At 39.9% G+C, this 24,182-nt stretch overlaps 1 protein-coding gene across 2 annotated transcripts in view; it reads right to left on the reverse strand.

Annotated features, from left to right (window-relative positions):
* The window catches only part of dntt (deoxynucleotidyltransferase, terminal), a 69,375-nt gene that overhangs the window by 41,090 nt on the left and 4,103 nt on the right, over nt 1–24,182 (reverse strand). The window contains exons 3-7 of one of the 2 annotated variants that reach the window (XM_019881926.1): nt 22,509–22,619; nt 15,860–16,030; nt 10,066–10,137; nt 9,734–9,857; nt 6,696–6,828 (exon numbers count right to left, since the gene is read on the reverse strand). In XM_019881926.1, the coding sequence (XP_019737485.1) occupies nt 6,696–6,828; nt 9,734–9,857; nt 10,066–10,137; nt 15,860–16,030; nt 22,509–22,619 (611 nt within the window). The remainder of the gene's footprint in view (nt 1–6,695; nt 6,829–9,733; nt 9,858–10,065; nt 10,138–15,859; nt 16,031–22,508; nt 22,620–24,182) is intronic. The other variant, XM_019881927.1, reaches the window with a different exon arrangement.

Below are 24,182 nucleotides of genomic sequence, written 5' to 3' on the forward strand. Positions count from 1 at the left end.
TAATGTCCAAGACATGTGGGCGCAAGTCTAATGACACGACCACAATGTCAGTCATCAAACTGTGCCCCCTCATGTGTCCTGGTGCTAAGTGCATGTATGAACACCCTTATGCTTGAGCACGGCGTTTGCTATGGACAATCTGTGACAAACAGAGAAATTAAATCAGAAAACCCCGGTTTGGATCTTTCGGGTTGCACTATCATTGCTCGTGTGAGCACTGGATTTCCCCAGCAAGTTCCCAGCGGGAGCGCTCTCCAGGACCCCCTCCAAGGACTCCATCAAGAGTGGGTACTCTCAGCGCCTCCTCTGTTCATTCACTCTTTTATTTCCCATGACGGATAAATACGTCTTGAAACACACCACATACCTATGATGTATTTTTACATTTTTTTTGCATCATCGTGTGCAAAAGTGTCTGACGCAACCTCTGACTCAGGATCAAGTGTATCTGCAAAGGAAATCATTGAAAATCTGTCCAGCAGGTGGCAGCAGGTGTAAGCGATAAGCCAGGATCACGCTGCAGAAGAAGTAGAGGGGGCGGGATGCAGGGGAGAAGTTGTGGAGTGGCGTGGAGTGTGTGGAGTTAGTAGAGAGTGTGTTCAAAGACAGTAGCGATGTACAAATCAAAACAATTAACGCTGGATTATTGCTTTTGGGGAAGAAAATCTTCCTCCAAGCATGACAAGGGAGATGAAGTTGCTGAAAGTAGGATGCTTTGTCCGCACAAAAGGAAGAAGCAGCCGTCAAAAGAGGTGCACACATGGACGTACAGTGCACTTCCACATGCAAACACACACGTGCACACATTCACTCAACTCATCGTTTCACTTCTGTTCACAGTTCATTTCATCAGTTCAACAGAGTGCAGATAAATATATTTGCTATCAAAAGCCCTTTTTGTGGTGTTATGTTGTTTTGTAGAAGGCATTATTTTCCTATAATAAATAACACTTCTCAGAAATTCATTCCTGGGTTGCTCAACAGAAGCTCTGAAGCAATTTGACCCATGACTAACAATGTCCCTTTGAACAGAAAACATCAGTATGTTTCAGCCACAGGTTTGTCCGCTAACTCAGAGTTCCCCAACCTTTTTTGCCCCACGGACTGGTTTCATGTCAGAAAATATTTTCAGGGACCGGCCTTTAAGGCCAGATAGATACAACAATATAATATGATGTGACCTGCATGAAAAGTGTGGTATTTTCGAAACATAATAATAAATACGAATCATGACACGAGGAACGTAACATTTTCTGTTCGCTATGGTAACGTTTAAACGTGCCTTCAAAATAAGATACGCCGCAAATAAAAAGTGCATGAAAAATATGACTCACCATCGCCGCTTATTATGCAGAGTAGGCTTGGTGCATGTGAATCTCCCTTTGAGATAAAGCCACGTTTGAAATAGGACTCCTGATACTGTCTATTAAATGTAGCCTTCTTTTTCTTGAAAGTCATAGGCTCCTCTCCTGTCTCCTGACTGGGCCTTTTCCCCTTCCCGAAAAAACTTTTCAAAGGCATTTGTTTTTTATGCAGTAACCTATCACGTGACCAAGAATCGCACATTCACCTGCGTCAAGAGTGACATACTGTAGACTGATATAACAGAGAATCAGGTAATTTTTCAAATTAAAACATCTTTCAGATTCCGAAATGAATAAAACAGAAGGAATGGAAGTTATTCATTCTTTCTGTGCGGCCCAGCACCAAATGACCCATGGACCGAGACTGGTCCGCGGCCCGGCGGTTGGGGACCCCTGCGTTAACTGGCGCGCCTTTGTGGAGGCCATGTTGGCAGGGGCGACATTCCCATCAAAGACGACTGACCGATGAAGAAAGTAAGTCATAACTTGCTTATTTCTACATTTCTCAACCAATTTTCATGCAGTTTTCTTTTTCTGTCAATGCCAAAATGTGTAGCTACTATCAAAATACTTTGTAGAACATTTGCTATAAGTTGTTGAAATTGCATCGGATTGTGCACAACTATATTTTGGTTTTGTTTCTGTCCACACACTGACGCCGTTGGCTTTGCTCGCCAGCGAATGTACATAAAGTGTGGCAGTGAGAATCTGCTGCCGTTCAAGGATTCGAGAGCTGTTCAATGTCACTGAGTGACAGTCCTGACAATTTTGATTTTGCCTAAGATCCACAGCTAAGACTTACTGGTACCGTTTGAGCGTTTCATATACATTGCTGGCAGAATCTGTGTTTTCCTGCCTGATCTATTTTTAACCCCCCCGCCCCCGCCCCACACACACACATTTCTTTGAGACCTGTCATCCTTGCACAGCTGTCCTTTCAATAAGGCTAATGTCAGGAGTATCACCAAATCCTTGTCGTGCTGCTTTGCTCGGAAGTAGATGACAACTTGACTTCCTGAAGTATGTCAGTTATCTCTTGCAAGGGTTGACTCACATTTTAGTGTATGTTATCTTGATGCAACTATTTAAAGAGATTTAATAAAGGCTATTGGTTGTAAGTAATTCGGCTAATATGAGTGATCAAACCATGCTTGGAAATTGTAGGTAATTATTAAATCTGTCGAAACTTTAGAAGGGTGCTTTTTCAAGAATGTCACAATGGGGAGGATTAGTGTGTGATTAATGGCGATGCTGGCATTTAAATGAGCACATCAACTATTTTGATGTGTCTACTATTTATAAAAAGATAATGATGCGTTTCACCGAGTTTAAGGTCTACTAATCACTACTTACCGACTTCAGTCATTCTTCTTCTATGTAACTCTGCATGGTTCCAATTAGATTTCAAGGAATACTCTCCAAGCCCACACCAAATATGAGAAGGATTTTAAGTGTGTGTCCATCTTGCCGAGTTTGAAGTCATAAAAGCTCTCTCATAGGGCCTGTTATGCTTTTCAGCAGACTCATCTACGATAAATTGTCTACTGTTGCTCCCCATCATCTTGATATTAACGATCCATGATGCTCCAATCCCCCCGCCCCCCAATCTCTTTTACCACATTTTCCCTTGAGGAGCAGTTATTTACATAATCAGACATCATTCCAAGTGTCACTCAGCCCTTTGAAGTAAAGTGTTACGATGTAGTATAAGGAGGATACCACCACTTATATTTCTCTCAAGTCAAGAGAACTACATTTCACTGTACACACACACACACGCACACACGCACACGCACACACACACACACACACACACACACACACACACACACACACACATACACACACACAGAGCACCTATAACTGTTTTAATTGATTTGCTCAAAACTTTCTGTATGGTTGTGGAGGTAACATGAATTCCATATTTGAGGACAATTCATATCAGCACTTTCAAGCACTTTATTTTGCAAATATTCTCTAAACCATTAATGTAATGAGGGTCTTGGTAACAAGAAAACTTACAATAGCTCTCTTATACATACGAGAATTTGAAATTATGGTACAAATTTTGCAAGCATCATAGAAGTCAACATGTTTGATTTGCTTTTGCGGGCCACATCAAATGATGTGGCGTGCCAGATCTGGCCCCTGGGCCTTGAGTTTGATACCTGTGCTCTAAACTATGGAGGTGTCCTCACTATTTTTGTGCTAGTGTGTATCTGTTCGCATTTTCTCCTAGGCCAGTGTGGACAAATGATTACAACATAACAATAACAAGAAACAATTTTTGCACTCCTGGAAAATTGTCAACATAATTGCACAGAAAGTCAGCTTTGGCAGTATGGTGGCCGACTGGTTTGAACATCTTCCTCACAGATTGGAGGTTTTGTATTCGTATCCGGAATGCGGTCCTGCTCTGTGGCATTGGCATGTCCTCCCAGTGTTTGCGTGGGTTTTCTCGTGGTAAGCGAAACTATGACGTGTCTGCCATCTAGTGGTGATTGGGGATATTACAACTTGGCAACTTTTTAAAAAAGATTATCATTTAGGAATTTTCCCATTTTTTTCTGGCATTTTTTTCCCTATTTCCTCTCATTTGCTTATCAAATATATCTTGATTGTTCAGCAGCTTAAAAAAAAACACTTTTTTGTGTTTGTGTTTTTTAATAAATCACTGGGCCACTCAGTGTGTGATTGTGGTCAGCCAGTTGGCCATCCCTGCTCTAAATTGTCCTTAGATGTGAATATGAGTATGCATGCTTATTTGTCTAACAGTGTACAGTATGTGCCCAGTGATTGGCTGGCATCAATTCCAGGGTGTACCTGCCCCTTGGTCAGCTGGAATAGGCTCCAGCACTCTCGTGACCCTAATGAGGATACGATAAGACAAGATAAGATAAGATAAGATATCTTTAATTTGTCCCACACTGGGGAAATTTACAGTCTACAGCAGCAAAATTGGGGGTAAAAAATAAGCAGTATAGAAAAGGGACAGATGTATGTCAGGCTTGTTTTAAATGGACACAAATGCTCCTCTTACTTATTTGAGCGCGAGGTAGACTGGAGTTTCTCATTTGGGTTACAATGATGGTTTTCCATTTAATGTTTTTGTAATACTGTATTAGGTTATAGACTGATGCATTGAAGTTCTCTACCCATGTCATTTGTGGTCACCTTGAGGAGAATTGAATATGGGATGAATACAACTCATACAAAGAAGAAAAGAAGTCATGAGGCTGAACACTACTTGGGACCATATATGTATGTTGGTCAACCAAGCACTATTGGAGACCAACAAAGTGGGAGCTCAGTCACCCCTGTTGACTTAAGTGCCTTTCCTTACTGCCCCACACTGCTTTTTCTGAATTATTTAACACACACACACACACACACACCCCTGAATATGAGTGGATTTTTACAGCACAGAAAAACATACTCTGGCAAAAAGCCCGATATTTAAAGAAGCGATGAACTCAAAGGGAACAGAAGGTGCAAATAGCTGCATACTGTGGGTGAGAGCACTTAGTCGAAGAAGTTTTGGGTCGCCGGGAAAAGGAGAATTGTCAAAGACCAATATGACCTTTGACCCCAGTTTCCTGGAGCATTTTGAAATGGATATTAATAAGAATCTACTTGTGCAAAGAAAAAGTATTGTATGTCAAATTCATTTCAGAGTGTGATTTTTTATTTTTTTTCACATTTTTTATTTTTTTTCACACACTGATTACACTTGACTATAGTAGTTTTAGGTCAGCTACCTTGGCCATCTTGTATCCTTCATACTTTTTAATAGATATGCCAATACATCATTACGTCAAGTTGTTCTTACCTTGCCATACAGTGAGAATTACACATTGTAAATGGGACGAAATAATCGGGACCAGTTTTGTCCGAACGAAAAACGTCTATGGACACAGCAGACTTGGGCGCAGGCCTATGTCTTGTAAAGTAAAAGTAAAGTAAAGTAAAGAGTGATAAAAATGTACTGGAACTTAATATACAATTTGGAATTGAAGCAATAAAATCAAAAAAAACAAAAACAAAGCTTCATGACATCATTTGTGATGTCAGCATATTGTACCTCACTGAGACCTCAATTCAGTGACCATGCGAGGATTATATCTGAATGTCTTTTCCATTTTTTTTTTTTTTGCCGTTTTTGCGACACTTCATCCCAAAAAGTGAATGAGGATCAACAAGGAATGTTAAAAGAACACGTGAAACCGCAAATAAGTAAACACACCCTTTTTAAAGCGGTAAGGCTCCAGCATCAACATGTGCACTGTCACCCATAGTATTTGCCAAGTGTGGTGTTTTTTTTTTTTTTTTTTTTTTTTAACAGTTGTTTGTCTTTTTACACTTGTATGACAATGTTTGTTGTTGTTGTTGTTGTTTTTAATGTGTGAACTGTCAATTGTGCGAAATGGGCATTTGCCTGGTGGGCCGACAGCCGTCACAAGACCAGCTAATGATCTTAAAAAAGTTTATAGTTGGTTTTTTTCTTTGTCTTCCTCCATCACCGTTGACCAAACCAATCAGACCTAAGTACATAAATGCCTCTTTTCACAGTAGAAAATGATAACTTCTTGATAAAACAGTCATACTTTTGGGGGCATACCCTTGATGTATGGTACTTGACCTTAATTAACCTTCACTGCAAATAGCAGCAATTGAACATCTTTATTTTGGGTAACTTTTCAGATGAATAAAATGATCAGCATTCGCTTCGCAAAATATGTGAATCCCGCAACTGAACTGTGTGCCTTTCAAAGCCTGCTGACTCACGTGCAAGCATACACTCAAGAAATAGCGTATGCAACTAGTTTGAAGGAATTTATTGACCAGTTGTATTGAACCAATAAATAAAACTGGACCCCATGATTCAAACGTATCTTACTCGGCGTGGTAGAATTACAAAAAACAATTGCATGCTATTTTACAGGGAACCCATTGATCTTATTAACCCTTTGATGCACCCTGTAACCTGATCACATGATAAGCTGATGGCAACCAGTTCTAGGTGTACCATGCCTACTGCCAGAAGACATCTGGGATAGGCTGCAGCATGCCCGTGACACTTGTGACGATAGGCGGATTAGCAAATGGATGGATAGATGGATGGATGTACTAAAATGACTCAAACACAGCAAATCAGACACATATAAGTGTAAGCACTTTGCAACATGAAGTTGCTCTCTTTAAAATTGAAGCAGACCCTGGAATACATTTTGCGATCCCATGAGCATGCAATATAAGTCGATCACAAAACAAGAAGAGTTGTTCTATGTCAACCACCACATCAATACAGAGAGGAAGGGACGAGTCTCCTACCTGCGGAAGCCACCCGTCAGTGCTGTTACGGCGTCCGATGTGATCAAACGGACAGCTTCGTCAATAATGTTCCCCAGAGCTTGAGCCTCCGCTTTAGTGACAACCCTTGAGATATCTCCATAATACAGAAAACCTGCAGGGAAAAGACCATGTGGTCATTAGTCTGGGAGCCAGCCATCAATCACAGCCAGTTGCTCTGGTGAGGTGGTGAGTCAGGGTGAATTACAAGGAAGATACGATTTGATTCTGCGTGTTGTGCTCGAAGGCGACTACTGGTGCATGTCAGTACAGTAAATGATGAACTGATGTCATTTTGGTTTCATCTGTATCTTAACCATTCATTTTGTTTTTGTCACATTGTTACATGGGAAAGCTAACTATTTATCTTGGAAGAACACGAACCACACATTTCTAAAAAAAATCGTAAATATGCCTGGTGATATGAGCCATTCTTCCAGCCCTCTAAATGTGTATACTCGAGTGTTATGATGGCGTTCAGACATATTTTTCTGTCAAAAATACCCTAATTTGTCGGCACAGAGCGGTCACTACGCTGTTGAGAATGACGGATGGCGACCCGTTTGATGGAGATATCTGTCACAACAGTAAATTGGGAGGTGCATGCTGTGTAATCTAATATTTTGAATTACTACTTCTTGCAGCACTCCATTTCAGGCATCCACCTGCACCGTGAGCGGCAACCGAGCTTGAGAAATGTGCAAACGTGCATCACAAAAAAGGTTTTATTCAGTGCCTACAATACGGAAAAGTGAGATTAAGCTCTGAAACTGGAGACTTAATTGCCCCATGGGGATAAAGTAGTCAGAATCTCAATTTGTCTACCCAATTCTTTTCAATAGTTTGGAGCAGGGTTGTCAAACTCATTTTTGTTGCGGGCCACATTGGAGTCACCGTTTCCCTTGGAGGGCCATTATGACTGTCAAACCATATGAAGAAGTCAAGAATAATGGTTTATTCAACGACTGTTGAAGTGAATCTGATGAGGACTTTGGTTACAAGAAAATGCTTACAATATGTTATTTATTACATATGAGAATTTGAAATTCTGCAATATTTTAGCAAGCATCAATGATGGAAGGTGACATGTTTGATTTGCTTTCGGGGGCCACATAAAATGATGTGGCGGGCCAGATCTGGCCCCCGGGCCTTGAGTTTGACATCTGGTTTAGAAGTTTATTATAGCAGGACACCATTTTCATTTGCAGAAAATAAAAATAATTAAAAAAAGAATTAATAATGATCATAATCAGAATAATTGTTTCAATTCCAACAATGGTTCTCAGTTTTCCCGAAACTGACACATGCTCTCCTTAAAAAGGGGGTCACTAAAATCAGCGAGCAGCAGCTTCGCAGGAGTGTGATTCACTTGCACTGGAAAAGTTATTGGATTTGTTGCTAGTTATTTATTTTTATTTTTTTAATGTCACGAGGCGACGTGAAATGTTTACAATCGAACAACAAATTTGTGAAAATGGCATTATTACTTCACAGAGGTCATAACATTCAAATTTCAAGCAAGTCCCAAGTTACGGTGGGGGAAAAAAATATCAAGCACATTCAGTCGAGTGGCCATCGAATTTCAAGCAAGCAAGTCGAGTCAAGTCACAATCTTGCCCCTTGCTCAGTCACAACATATATTGGAGTGATCATAAAATGTGTGGTCTATCTTGTAGTCTACTTTCCTGTCACCAAATTGTCAGGAGTGCCGTGGTCGTGTGATTTAAAAAAAAAAAACGGCCTCGGTCTGCCAGACCATTCAGTTAGGTGCAACGTGGAAAGACGTAGAAAACACGGTAAACTAGACTTGCCCCTGCACGAAAATGAAGATGCATCCGTTTTTACGTCGAGCACATGTGTGCCTGCCTAGAGAAATCACGTTCTTCACCTCAGCTTGGGACTAGAACAAAAAAATGCAAAGTTGTTGAGGCAAGTCAAGCGAGGTAAAAAATGTCTGACATCATGAGATATCGATATTGCCCAGCATTGCACAGTTCGCCTGTAGTTTTCTCTAATTCTTTATCTAAGTCGACCTCAGTTCTTTGTGTATTTCTGTGAATCACCTGTTGACTCACTGCTCAAAAGTCAACACCTTCAAATCTTGAATTCATTAAGTCGGTGCTTAATTTTTAATTAGATTATTACCTCCGCCAAGCCAGCAAATGTGGAATTTTTTTAAACCTTGTTTGTTTGTTTGTTTGTTTTTTACAACACTTACTAGCACGGGACATCTTTTGCAGACAAATACATACTGTATATTTGCTGTTGAGTACTGGGTCTAAATGGGCCAGTGAAACCGACCCAGCAGATGGTGCTGTGGTTAAAAGAAACTTCTGTAATGTTGTTACCGTACTTTATTGTTGTATTGTATTAAACACCAAAGACAATAACTGCACAGTTAGTATTAGAAGTACTCTTACGGAGATAATAGAGACGAAAGCTTAAACTGTTGCTATTTAAGAGGTTCACTGGACAGGCAAAAAAAATACATTTCAACACTCATACATGTAAATAATCTGCATATCATTGATTAATTTTCTGGAAACATCTTAACGTTTTCCATACAAACCCTTCATAATACCAAGGACAGTCTTATTCCTCATGTACAGCAAGCTACTGGTATTAAAAAAAAAAAATGTCCAAGCTCCACTCCTACTGAATTCTAAAAGCTTACTGCATGTGATTTGAGATTTCACAGCAAGGGCTCCATTTTACAATCACCATTGGATTTTGTTCAAAATATCCCCTGCTGTTTTCATTATTCTGTTTTCAATTGTGGATTCCCTGGTGTTGTCATCTCTCTTTATAGAAAACATCCAGCGTAGCCCCCCCTCCCCCTCCCCATGCACACACACAAAATAAGCCTAAAATAAAATAATTAAAACAAAATCCCCACTGATATCGGACGGCAGTAAGAATCCAACGATTTGTGACATTTTTCTTGGCTCGGAATGCCAGGTGGATTTTTCCCTCTATAATCAGCGGAATAGAAAAGTAGAGATGATGAGATGTTGACATACCACTTTGCTGCATCCGGTTGAGCTGAATGCTGGGCTCTGCCAGAATGTCACGAAATGAGCGCAGCCCCCTGTGGTACCATTTCTCTGCCGTCTTTGGTCCAACCCCAAACACACTTGTGAACAGCTGTCAGGAAATAAGAAAGGGTTTCATTAAGAAGCTCTTACATTACAGCTCTTTTTAGAAGAGGTTAGCTGCCAGAGTTTTGAAATGCTATACGGATGGCCATTCAAGAGGACAAAATGCAATTCCAAAGCACCTCAATTGAGAACACAAAGGGAGGTTGCAGTGATGATGAAGATAAAGAGTACCGGAACTTGTTTTTTAGACTGACCTTTAAGGTCTGATACCGCTCACTTGAGAGGGTTCGCTCAACTTCAAATGAATGGCCAAATTGGAGGATCTCCTGAAAAACAAAAGTTGATCATGTTATACATATATATATATCATGTTCTTTTAACCATTGACAAATAACTCACTTTTTCTCCATCATCTAATTTTTACTGTACTACAACTGTTTTGTCGCTACTCTGCAATGTGCATTTTGGGTGGGCGGGGAATAACCTGCTTTGGCAGAGCAAAAATTATTCTCGCATAGGACTTCAGTTCATTACTTATTTATTTGTATTTATATGGTCAGTTGCAAAGGCTATCAGAATAACAAATCTGTTTTGGACAACTTTTTGTTTTGTCAGCCATATGTTAATTACCAAGCACTGTGGCGCAGTACTGGTGATGACATGACTTGCGGTGTAGATTAGAATAAAAATAAAAGCATAGTATTTTTATTGCATCGTCACCGCTTAGTGTAAATAGAACAGTCACTTCCCCTGACACTCACCCCAAAGTTGGTACAGTCCAAAATGGAGGTGGAAAGTTGCCACACGTCATACTGTTCAGTACCGTACTTTCCCTTTCCGCATTAACCCATGCCAAGCAGTACCGCTCCATATGCGCATTTCCACACTCCGACATGATAAGAGGAGGACTACTTCGTCAACTTGCCAGCTGCCATTAAACACCACAAAGAAGAAAAATGATGACAACTCAGGCTGCCAAATCCTCGGCATTGCCTTCATCAGCACGTGCCTCCCCAACGGTGCCACCTCAGCAGCCTTATCTGAACTTAGCACTTGGAGGAATGCACTGAAGATAAGAAATCTCCGGTGATGATCTCTACTCCTCCGTACCCATATATGCACACCGACTTTGGTCTAAACATTATGCTAGTTATAATACGTATTGCGTACTGTGGTGCTTGTTGACGTAATTCCTGCACAGAACTAATAATTGAGTATCGTATTTTTCGCACCTAAAAGTATTCAATTTTCCCAAAAGCCAACAGTGCGCCCAATAAGCCAATGCACCCTATATATGGTGGTACAATCTCTTTATATTCCCCATTGAGTTGTTTCCCTATGGCATCTAGGGGTGATTATTAGCAGGAGCCGATTGTAACCAAAAAGGGTTCTGCCCAACACTAATTGACATGTGCATTGTCCAACACACAATCAAACAGACCACTACTTTGTGAGCTCTGCGCAGCCATTATGAAACGAAGAAAATACCAAAAGCATAGTTAACTACTGACTAAACGAAGGAAGGAGACAAGCAAGATTTCTAAGGCTATTTGGCCTCTTGTGGATGTGAGCCCATGAGGTTTGTGTGACTTTTTGTTGAATACATTGTCTACACAACTTTTGTCTTCCATTTATTGTTTTGGCATGCCGTTTGTATTATTATGATTCATATCAGTGTTTGTGAGCAGGTCTCCTGGCTTTGTTACAGATGCAGCAGTTGTGAAGGCTCTATATAAATAATGCTGAATTGTATTGTATTCTCTTTAGCGTAGCTCCATCTAGTGGATGCATAGTGCAACCGCAGCCGCTACTGTAGCTTCTATTCTATGTGCCTTATAATGCAATGCGTCTTGTACATGAAAACAGTTTTAAAATAGGTCACTCACTGAAGGTGCCGCTTATAATCAGATGTGCCTTATAATACAGAAAATACCATAGTTCATGTATGATCGACTTCCAGTTGACTTGCTGATTTTAGAAAGTGAATAATAGATTATTTTGCGACATGACTCCCGTGTCTCCTTTTCTTTGGAACCCCACGACAGATTTTTTTTAATGACCTCAAATGACAATTTAATAGTTTGAAATTCAATGTGTCCGGACATATGATCGATTCAGCTTACGAACAGTCTCTCAGTGTTCGTATTTTGAGGGCCTGCTGAACACATTAAAAAAAGCAGACAATTTATTCTTCATGAGGTGAGATGAGGTATTGCTTGGCATTAGTATTGGAAGTTAGTGTGTCATTTCTGGACTTTTACTGTATATACAGGAAGTGAAAGAAAGATACCTTATGGGGCCAACCTAGAAGCATTTATGAAGGGTTCAAACAAGATTCAAAGCATGCACCACTTTCAGAACTCAGCTATTTTGACACAAGCTTGTACTCAATCAATTCAGCCTTTTTCAACCAAAGCAAGCTGTGTTAGTTTTTTGTCCGTGCATGGGAATCATTCGGAAGAGACTCAGAGGAGTCTACCCTTCAAAGAAAGTAACTCACACCAGAACCCAGATTTGAATCCACAACCTGAGAACTCTGAGGAGGATGTGTTTACCACTTTGTCACAGTGCTGCCCATACATGTGTCAATGTGTATAAAATAAACCTTTCCAAGAATTTTTTTTCTTGACATGCAGAATAGTATCACTCCACCTTCGTGGTGATCTGCAGTCAATTGAGTGAGTGTGTCACATTTCAATATATTGCATTTTAATTATCACGCTGAGATCTCACATTGTTTCCAATAGTTGACACATATTACATTGTTTCCAATAGGTGACACTTCTGTTACCATTCTTCCACTCTGAGGTTGAAAAACAAGTACCGCTTGGTGGATAAAGCCACTTTCTGGTCACGCATCCATGCTGCATATTGATATTTTTGTGTGTACAGTATTTTTCTCCTTTACAATTGGAAAAACACCTTCATTGAACACATTGACCAGTGAAATGTTTGTAACTTTATTTCTATATCTTTGACTCACAATGGCAATAAAATCAATTATGATTCTGATGACTGAGTTGGAGTGCACCCTGGATTGATCACCAGTCCATCACAAGACTGATCCACCTTGTGAAAACACTACTCAAATTAACAGCTATATTTTAGAGTACCTCCACAGAACAAGCACAAACACAGATGTCAATACACATGTCAACACAACACAGGAAGACGCAAGCACCCCATTCACTTTCAACTGAATGCACAATCAAGTAGGTCAACAGTTGAGGCATACACTGCATTGTGGAAAATCTCACTGCTTGTCGGAAAGTTTATTTAGTTCCTCATTGTTCTGCTCTTTCAATATAGCTCTTAACCTATGAGAGTTGGTGTTTTTTGTATAGGAGACAAGGAAATAGAGCCAGTCCAGTGACTTTTTATGTAGTCCAAGTTTGTCCCTGAAGACCAGAACCTTTGTGCTGAGAAGCAAGAAGTAAGTTATTATTTGCATTGAAACCTCAGTATGTTTCCACTTTAATTGTCTGCCTCAATAGAGCACAACTAATTAGCTAGCTGGCCACACTATATTGGTCTTCTACAAAATGGGTTATGTCAGTCATCATCTCTTTTAAATCTACTAAAGCTTGAAATTTAGATTGTATTTCTGTTCCACAATATATTTCTTTGGTATGGAGAATTCAGTGATGACCTCACAAATCAATGAGTCGGTCACCCTCGCATCGAAACAGGAACCACAGCACAACAGAGAGCAGCTCACACCCACTAGCCTGCCATCACCTTCACCATATTTGCCTTTCACGTGCGCACGTGCACACACACACTCACACACACACACACACACACACTCACACACACACAGACTATTCATCACAAAAACTGCTTCAGTGCTGTCAGACCTTCACATCAGTAGGTTTTAATCTTCAGTCATTGCTATCTGAGTGTCGCTCCAATGTTCACAACCATATCAAGCATTTTGTTTTCACTCTGTCTGCTTTCACTTTGTTTTATGTGCCATGTCATGTTCTTGCTTTGATCTGTGATCCATCTGCTCAAAGTGAGAAGAAAATGGTATTGGTGGTTGAGCATCTGAATGCATGCTGCAAAGACAACAAGAACAAGAGGGCATTCACTGCCAGTCTAATTTTGTCTATTGTGGGATATTCATGTTATATTCTTCAGAGATTCTAGCTCAAAGCTGACAGATATGACAGATTTTGAAACATGCACCAAGAGACGCACTTTATGCTGTATGATTAAACGTGTCAACTAACCTTGCATTGTCGCCTCAAGAGCACAGTCGCAATAGTTTGCCTGACAACCGGACATTTTCTTGTCAAACAAGAGGAGGCAATGAAGGCAAAGTGACCCACAAAGATTTTTTTTGCACCCGCCCAAAAATTGTCAAAAATATATGTGATTCATGTATATGGATGTGAAAATCATTTTGAAAGATTAGATGGGAAAATTAGAAATATATTATATATGGCATATTTATTTAGATTGTGTTTATTTATTAACTTTATTCAGACCATATTTGTACATTTGAAAAATCTCATGGAGCACCACCAAGAAAAAAAAAAAAAAGGATGTCACCAAAGGAATATATCTGGGAAGAAAAATTGTATCTTGTATCGAATTACTCATAAATGTACTTATTTGGTGTGAAATCTGGACCTGTTTAGTCGAATACAAAGCTATAGTCTGTTGTATGAATGGCAAGAGTCGGATGTGCAGATGAAATGGTCCTTCTGACAACTTGGGAAAGAGCATTTAATGATTCTGGCAGTACAGTATCTATACTGTACGTCTCTGGCATAGATTAGATGATCATTTCTCGTAGCACACCTGATAATCTCTCACAGGAGATTGCTGACCTAAACATGAGACAGCACTGTGAAATGTGAAATAATCTGTGTAAAATACCACAATAAAGATGTCTTTGGCATGTCATCTCAGAGCAAAATACCCTGCTCCAGTTACCTCCTCGGGACCTCGCAAATCAACACTTCTGGAGTGTGGTGCTCGTGGGAAGTACTTAACCTGTCAGTGAGAATTTTTGAGAAGTGTTTACGTGAGCAAAATATAAGAAAGATGCCTGCAAATCTGAGTCAGTTTTAATTGTTTTGTTCAACAGTTGTAATTTACAGGTGAAGGATTGTATTCAGGATCAAAGAAATCAATCACAAACATTTTTGAATCGATTTATCCTTTCTATTTAATGATTTCACTTTAATTGCAAGATTTTCCGTAAATATCTGTTACAAGCTTTGTGGAAAATAACACAAGTAGAAAATGGGATTCATTGCGACTCTGAAATGGTTGCCAGCAAATCGCAGGGCACACAGAGAAGAACAACCATCCACGCTCACACTCACATCTAGAGACAATTTAGAGTGTTCCATTTACCTGCCGCGCATGTTTTTGGAATGTCGGAGGAAACAGGAGTACCCGGAGAAAACCCACACAGGCACGGCTAGAACATGCAAACTCCACACAGGAAGGCCAGAGAACCTGGGACCTCTATACTCTGAGGTGGATGTTCTTACCAGTTGTCCACCATGATGCCCATCAACACATAGATAGATAGACGGATAGATACATACCAATAAACAGCTGAAATATACAGCTCTGTATATGACAATGTAATCATCTCACCATATTTCATACATTGACCTAAATTACATGAAAGAATTTGAACTTGGTTGGTAATACAAACAGCAGCAGCTCCCAACGCATGTTCTCTCAGATAAACTTGAGAATTTTGAGTCGTAACGACTGTTGAAAATAGGTTACATACATGCATAATATTGCACATGATCTCATAAGGTAAAGAGAAGGTGCCTTTAAGTTTAAATACAGAATAAATGTAATGGATTGTATTTCAAGTGAATTGGCGGACCAGAATGTAGTACGCATTTTAATTCTGGGCTGGGGAGAAGTCCACTGGTCACATAGAATGGTGAAAGGTGAGAAGAAATTTCTTGTAGCCACACCTTTATAACCAGATCCTCAAGAAAATTAAATGTGTTCTTCCTTATGCATATATGCCCCCTGTCTGCAAATTAATTGAAAGACTAAATATGATACCTCCATGACTGCCTTGGTGTGCTCCCTCAGGCAGGGCAGGCCCTGAGTGGCCTCTATACTCTGCACAGTCCATGGGAGACTCTTCAAGACAGACGCAGCTCTGCTGAAGACAAGGCATGAACTCTTGTTGTCACTGAATTTGTAGTTCTCTGCCAGTACTTCAAAAGCATCCTGCAGGCAGAGAAGGCCATGACAGACAAAAAAAGAAAAATGGGACATGTTAGCTTGTCGATACGTAATGCTGATTGTTTTTTTAAATGTATATTCCACAGAATATCAGCTGTTGAAGCAAGTAGTACAAAACGATGGAAAGGATGGAAGAAAATGTGGTTGCAAAGCATGTTCAAGCAAACATGTATCAAAGGTTCCTTCATGTCGGAAACCTGACAAGGAGCTGCAGTAATTGTACAGTAAGATAAAAGGCTTGGCCTCTCTTCTGGATGGCAGGGCAGAGACCTTGAAAGGTGAGCAATGGGAATCAAACATAGAGCAAATAAGTCACACAGACATAGCCAATTTGCCTTTTAGTTACGTTTAATTAGTACACGTCCTTTTGGTGCGCTTCAGTATACGGAAAGACTTAAACTTCCTCACTTCTTAGTTTTACACACTGACAGGGGAACTTGACTGGAGCTGACATGCCACTTTTATCATGCTTTACATTGAATACAAAATGATCTCTAAGAGCAGCACTATGAGAAATGCTTTCACTTCTCAATGATTTTAATTTGATGTGAATATAACTTCAATAGATTTGCAATGCTTCCTGAAAACTGGGAAGTGTGTGTCTTCAGGAAAAAAAAAATTCTTATGATGTTTGAGGTTGTGTTTCATAGTGTGCTGATATTTTTGTAATAAATGTCACCTAAAATATGTTTCTCGAACAAACTAGTTTGCCATTTACGATTTCCAAATAAGGCCTGGATTTAATGCTCTTCGATTTGACCAGGCCGAGGAAGACTCCATATTTATGCCTGAAGCCAAGCCCTCATTTGAGGTCACTGCACCACCCGCTGTCTCGTGCAGACATGCAGCCTCATGTCAGTAAACAGGACACTAGCTCGCCCAAGGATGCACTGACCTGCTTAATGCACCACATGGAGATGGAGCAACTAATTCACTCACAGATGACTCTCTATACAGCATGCAACACACAACAAGCCGGGCTCGCGATGGAGGAGAGAGCATGTACATGTTTGTCAGAATGAGATGGTTGCTGTGCTATGGTACAACTTTGAGATGACAACTTTTATCAATTTACCTATTAATAATCTCTTTCATAATCTTTTTATCGTGAACAGGTCACCCTAATATCAGCTGGCATCGGCTCCAACTCAGTGGTTACCCTCAATGGTTTGTGGTGGAATATGGATGAATGGACTCAGAACTGACTAAGTGGTAAACAAAATTCATCAAATGCAAAGTTTGGATGATGCATTTGTTTGAGTGTTTCATTTAGATCATGTTTTTTTCTGTTAAATTGTAAACCATGGTATTAAGGACTGAGTCTTTAGGAATGATCAGTGTGGGCTTTATTTAGGTAGACGGGCGCATGCACGCTCGGCGTAAAAACTAGTGCATCTTCATTTTTTGTGCTGGGCGATTCAATGGACCAAGGGCGTTTTTCTATTACACGCCCCCAGCGCGTCTGAAAATTTGGTGACAAAAGCAGGTCAAAGTTGTGGCACCGGTAGTGTATTGCTATGTGTGTGGAATTGATCGAAGGGCAGTCATACAGATTGTGCGCTTGATGATGTGTGGTGGATGTCATTGTATTTCATTCAGAAATATGCCAAAAACAATCAGAATCACTGTCGAAATCACGTCATTGAATGCATTATTGTCAACATCTTGCACAGAGGTGGGTATTATGTCAGCACTGATGGACATCCGTTTTTCTGCCCATTTATGATGATTAATTAAAAAATATATAAAATATAAGTGCTGACGGAAGTGGTTTTTGTCCGACAGTGTAATCGTCACGAACCGGGTCGAGTACCAACGGCCCTGTCAGTCTGTCACTGATGGAAACACGCCCCGCCTGCCTCGTGCGTCTTTGCTGTCTAGCGCTTAGCATGTCATGCTAGACTTGCACTGAGCACAAAAATAGGGCCCTGTGTCTTTTGATAAAAACCCTCACAAATTGACCAGTTAACCATAATGAGGAAATGATGAAGCAACAAAACAATCATAATTTTTCCTTAACCTATGCTAGCACGAACACACATGAAGCCAGTCGATCAGTTTCTGTTATAGTATCAGCTAAATGGAGTTTAGCATAGTGAGCAAATAGAACACCCTATGGCCCTCATCTTATTAATGAGGAATTATGGCTCATTGGGGGGAACACTCCAGTAACACTGCAGACACATTGATGCAGCATGCCAATTTACCTCCCACCACCATGCCTTGCGGCCATGCCTGTGAGTCATGCTCACACAACAACCTGCTTTGCTGCATGTGTACAAAGAAAGTGTGAAACCAAGTTAGAAACCCCACTGACAAGTAATTAAGAACAATTAACGGCAACAATGGGTTTTATTTACCCTTATCTTATGTACCAGTGACTTACATGAAATGATTGCACCAAAAAAATGTGTAAGATAAGATAAGAAAACTTTATTCGTCTCACAATGGAGAAATTCCCAATTCACAGCAGCAAAAATCATGAAAGGGAGAAGTAAAAGAACAAAAAGCATATAAGTAAATATGAATTATGAAAAATATATATAAGCATATTCAGAATGGGTGAGTGGGGGTGAGTCCAGTGTAATTAGGTGAAGGAATTATTTACAACAAAAATAAATGTCTTGTTGCTAGATATGTGGGGAATTTGTTGATAAATAATAAAACAAAATAAATGAAAAGTTTTGAAAATATCTAGAAATGTAAAATCCAAATATTGAACTATGATGTACGTGTGATGACAATTTCTGTGTCTGCCTCGGTCAAATGTGCGTGGCAAAAACGATTACATTTGGGGCTCAGTGGTACGAAGGTGACAAGTGAGCAGCCTTGTCTGTGGTCGGAAGTCAAACGGTGTGCAATAGGTGATACAGAGAAATAAAGTCGTATAATAACATCAAAGAAAGAGCATGTGTGGCACAGTGTATGGTTGACAACTTGCTAATGGGCTGTAACTGAGTGATGCGCATTCTGTCTTGCTGAGTCTAACATTGTTTTGCACCATCGACTTTCTCTTCCTTCTTTATAACACATCCTGTCGGCCATGATTGCTCCTCTCTTGATCCTCTAGTCCAGTCGAATCACAGCACACTATATCACGTGACTGGCTCAAATGTATAAATCTCACAAATACCTCCTACTGTCTTGGAAAAGTAGCAAATGTTTCATGTTTTTGTCTTGTGCAGTCACTCGTTCTCTTCACTGGGACCATACTGAGATGAAGATGATTTCACACTGCTACAGAAGACATCTAATTACATGCATTTAAAAGCTTCTTGCCTTGTTACTGGTTAGTGGTATCACATTATTAATTTTATATCACAGAAACATGTCATTTTAACAGGAGTGTTTTCTTTTTATATCCACTGTAGACATGTGCAGGCTTTTCCAGACCGTGTCAAATAAACAATTTGCAACAGGTAGACTCTAATTTAGCAGTATAAAATCTCAAGGATAATCACTGAAAACAGGATGCAGCAAAACTCAAATTTGAGCTTCTGTAAATATCTGCATTATGATTGTACTGTACATGACATTTTTTCTTTCCAAAAATTGAGATGGTTTTATGAGCAGAAAAATGGATTTCATCTATTTTGCAATAAGGCTGCACCGTAACTATCGAGAAGGAGAAGCTTCTGGATATGCTGTATAATATACTTTTTTTTTAAATTTTTTTTTTTATTGCCTTATCCAGCAATTAAGCTGTCGTCCAACAAAGTCTGCGTGGCAACAAGTGCAAATACCTGTCAGGACCAGAAAAAAAGATTTGTCACAATTATGCTCGTCATGCTGGATATGTATTTTTTTATATAATTGGAAGTATCGTGGAACTGGAAGGGAAATAGAATTCCATTTTTAACATTAGACAATAAAAAAAAAAAATTTAAAAATCCAGCAAGCTATTTCAATGTGGACGTTCCTAAGTAACATCTCTCATGAGGAGGTACAGTGACATGAGCTTAATGATTTCATTATGGGCAAGAGAAATCAAGTGCGGCTTCTAATTTCAGTTAATGAAGGGAAAGAAAATGGATTCAAAAAGTGCAAAATGGATAGATGCTCAATTAGGTAAAAATAAATTGTTTCCATTAAAATATATATTTTTGTGTGTTTCTTGATCTTTCTACCTGTACATGTTCTGGGTAGTTCTTTTCCAGTCAACAAGATACAGAACAAAGCTATGTGCTGGCCTCATAATTTCCCAGTGTTTTTTTTCGTGTCATTTTCCCCAACCTGCTCCAGCCCTCCAACACTGTTCATGAAGATGGAGTAAGAGATTCATCATTCCTGGTGGGGACTGTCATGTCCATCATCCTCTTGGCCAATCCAGCACCTGAGGGTATGTAGTATATGCCAGCTCTGTGCCACGGGTTTGTGAACATGTCATCTGGTACGCTTCCAGATTATCGCAGCTGCAGAAGTATCTCATTTGTCGCTTTAACCCATTTTGCGGCGTATATTTGAAAGTGATGGTGATGGTGAGGGGGAGTAAGCTAGCTTCACCGTATTGTAAAAATGGGACTCCTACATGAAGTGGAAATGGAAACATAGTGAGAGTACTTTTAACAGATACAACCTCAACTTGACTGCAAAAGAATTTCTACAAGATTTGGGATTTTTGGCCTTTGGGGATTATTGTCCATTTATACCAAAGAAAATTTAAGGGAACAAATGATGTTTGATATTGCACTTTATTTGATATTTTAATTAATTAACAAGGATCAAAATAACTATCTTTCTTCAGGGAGCATTTTTTTAAAGAGAAATTTGCACTCTTGGTTTAATGTGTATTTAGTTGCATATAAATCTTTATGGTTATGGTTTTCTGTTAAATTTGGTGACATGATGAAACAATTACTTCCGTTTTGGGTCAGGTATGACGGTTGTATATCAGAGAGAGAGAGAGAAAGAGAGAGAGATCGCTGGAGAGCGACACATCATGTGATGTGATGAACTTTTCTTATCTTCGATTTACTGTATCTACTACTGGGTCACAAGGCGCACACAGTATGTAATATTTTGTTCATTTATTGCATTTTTCAAAGAGATGATTTTAAATATTGATTGTAAATACTGTGCAATATTATTGTTTTAGTTTTCCCAGTATGAGGTGTGGTTCTTTATCTGAATAGATTTACTGCTTGTGCTGCGAATGCATATGATGTAATAAGTAGTAGAAAACAAAGTAGAAGAAGAAGAAGGCCTGTTGGTCCCTAAAATAGTGGTGACAGACTGCGATATGGCGATGATGGAAGCTTGGTTAAAATAATGACGATGGAGTAACAAATGTTTTGTTTCAGGTTAAAATAATGACGGACGGGTGGCCTGGACACTTGCAAATGATGAATGACAGAGGGGCAAAATGTACCTACTTCTGCATATTACCAGACAAGGTGTCACAAAATCCTGTGTCTTCTTGGACCGAATGAGTGGCCACAGTACAAGTTTGACAATGACCAGACCCCGCCCGCCATCGCATGTTTCTGCCAAGAGCATGGCCTGACCGAATAGTTTGCCGAGGAGGCAGGCAAAAAGAAATGTGTCCAAGCGCCAGAGAGACACTTTGTGGGCATGCACAAGTGCAGATCTGCGCAGGAGCTTGGCTTTGCACATGCGCCCAGCGAATGACGATGCCCGGGATCACACAGCAGACATTTTGTGCAGAAAAGGGAGCTCGAGCACATGGTCAAGGAGTGACAAGGGTTTTTCTCAATCACACTTTTGGTTAATGTCTACAAACAAATAGTGGGGCCACGTGAGACATTCAGATTCAGATTCAGATTCAGAAAACTTTATTTATTCCCGTGGGGCAATTAGAGTTGTGCAAGAGCGGCTTATAGTAGAGACAGTAAGAGCAAGGAAACATATAGGATAAGAGTAGCTTCGCACTTGAGGTCTTGAGGTAGTGGCTTCAGCATCGAAATAGTATTGCACATATCGCACTATGCGAGGGTGGGAGGTAGGAGGGAAAGAAAAAAATCGGACACACCGCACTTTCTATGTCATGGGCATAGACGGCAGATCAGCACAGGGCTAATGTTATGTTCGTATGGTACATTAACATATATCTCACTTATTTGTGGGATGTTGATTTTTGGGTCCCAAGCGGCTTAACACTACACAGTGAAAAGCAAGGTCCATGTTGCAACGATGATATGCCACAATGGTCGCCTTGTGTTTTAATCCGGAATGCTCCCACACTTTTGCACCATCAATCAAATAGCTTCGCCTCGGACTTCCTGCACATGTGTGACGTTGGCGCCATTCAACATGTCCATATGAAACGCAAATTATACATTGTGACCACTTATTTCAAGCCTTGAATTAAGATTCCGGTTGAGCTAATCGGTCTTGGCCACCATCGGAATACATTGAGAGAGAGAAAAGATCTGCCTCCTAAAACTTTTCGTTTTTATAGAGCAAAATATGTGTCATGTAGTAAAGAGGGGTAGCATTTTCTTACTGTCAAAATCTTGTTTTTGTTGTCTGTGCTGGTCCGTCTCTTGCAGGCATACTGAGAAATCAGAGCCATGGGGGTGGGTGCCAATCCTTCTTGCAATGCAGGCGGTGTGTCCTGTGTACAGGCATAACCAGGCACTCAAGAACAAATCAATGCATGGCAAACAGTGTATTGCTTTTGTGTATCATATCATGGCAGGTACTTGAAAGTTGCCGAGATGCTAAATGTCTAGATGTGTCTAAGGATTTACGTATATCCCCGAGCAGCCGAGGCAAGCGTCAAGCTGAGAATAAAAATGTAACCGTTTTACTTGAAGTTATTTCATAACCGCGTGTCTCCGGGGCAACAGGCTAATGACACTCATCTCACAGTCTGGTGGCATCCAAATCCATTACAACGCTGAACCCGTGGCATTACAAATCTGCTTGCCATCATCCCATTTGCCTCCTGTAAATTGCCTTTTTCAGACTGTGAAGAAATGGTTCAACATTTGTGAAATATATGTCAAAGGCATAATAAAATATATTCCGATAATTAGACATCACAAGGAATATTGTGAACATCCAATTAGTCTTGGATTTAGCATGAGGACCGGAATCGGAGAAAGGTGCGGTGAGTCAAGCCATGCATTGCAAGAAGTAAGCATCAAAAAATTAATGCGAAGAATTCTCTTGGTAACCGTTTTGTTAAGCACTTTGTTACAGCTGCAGCTGTTGTGAAAGCGCTATATAAATCAGGATGTATTGTATTGTATTGTATTGTACCACTTGGTTGAATGAACTGCTTACACTGTTGCACCAAAAGTATTTTTATACTTAAAAGCATACGCGTTACTCCTTGGGATGTTGATGTGCAAAAAGAAAAATTGCAAATGTCATCAAGGTCATTGCTCTTCTTGAATTTCACACCTGCCTTTTTATGCCTACACACTAGAATACAAATAACGGAAATGTGCCTCGGCGGGCCAATTACAAATATTGCACAGCAAGGAGATATATGCTTTCAAATATACTCTGACTTGCTTTGGACCATTTATGACATAAAATGCGCTTTATTTCCTCGCTATCCAGAAGAGCTAAAGAGATAAATGCCTCTCAGTCACAGCCTATTTGCAGAATTTTATTTTATCTCTACGTGATAGCCGGTTGAATGAGTTTATCACTCATGCTCAATTGCCACAGCGTGCTCCCTTGTTCAGTTTGCAGAAATGTGCGTCACACAACAAGAAGAGGAGAGGGTTTATCGTGGCCTGGGGACATGCATCAATAAATGCCAGCGTGGCATTATTAGCGCTGTCATTTCATAACAAGGTTGACTGGAAGAGAGCAACAATGCCCATGTGCCCATAATGAAGGCGACAAAGAAATTTCAGGATTATTCAGTAAGAAAGTTGTGAGAGTTTTCACAGGCTTCGGGGGCAAAAATGTAGATAATGTCTGGGAAAACTTTTATTTGATAACATTTCTTTTTTTGTAGTGAAATCTCTATAGAGTCATCTTCTGGAGCATATGTATGAGTCTCCGTTAGCTCCCTTGTCTGTCTGTTCATTTTACATTTCCACATAATATGGATGGAAGTTGCTCTCGAGATGGTAACAAGAGCAAAGACTGAAATGAAGTTAAATGAGTCCTCCAGGTAATAGTACTTGTGGGATTCATATTGATTAAAGTCAAGCTC

Source organism: Hippocampus comes, unplaced genomic scaffold, assembly GCF_001891065.2.
Source record: "Hippocampus comes isolate QL1 unplaced genomic scaffold, H_comes_QL1_v1.1 scaffold36, whole genome shotgun sequence".
Lineage (NCBI taxonomy): Eukaryota > Metazoa > Chordata > Actinopteri > Syngnathiformes > Syngnathidae > Hippocampus > Hippocampus comes.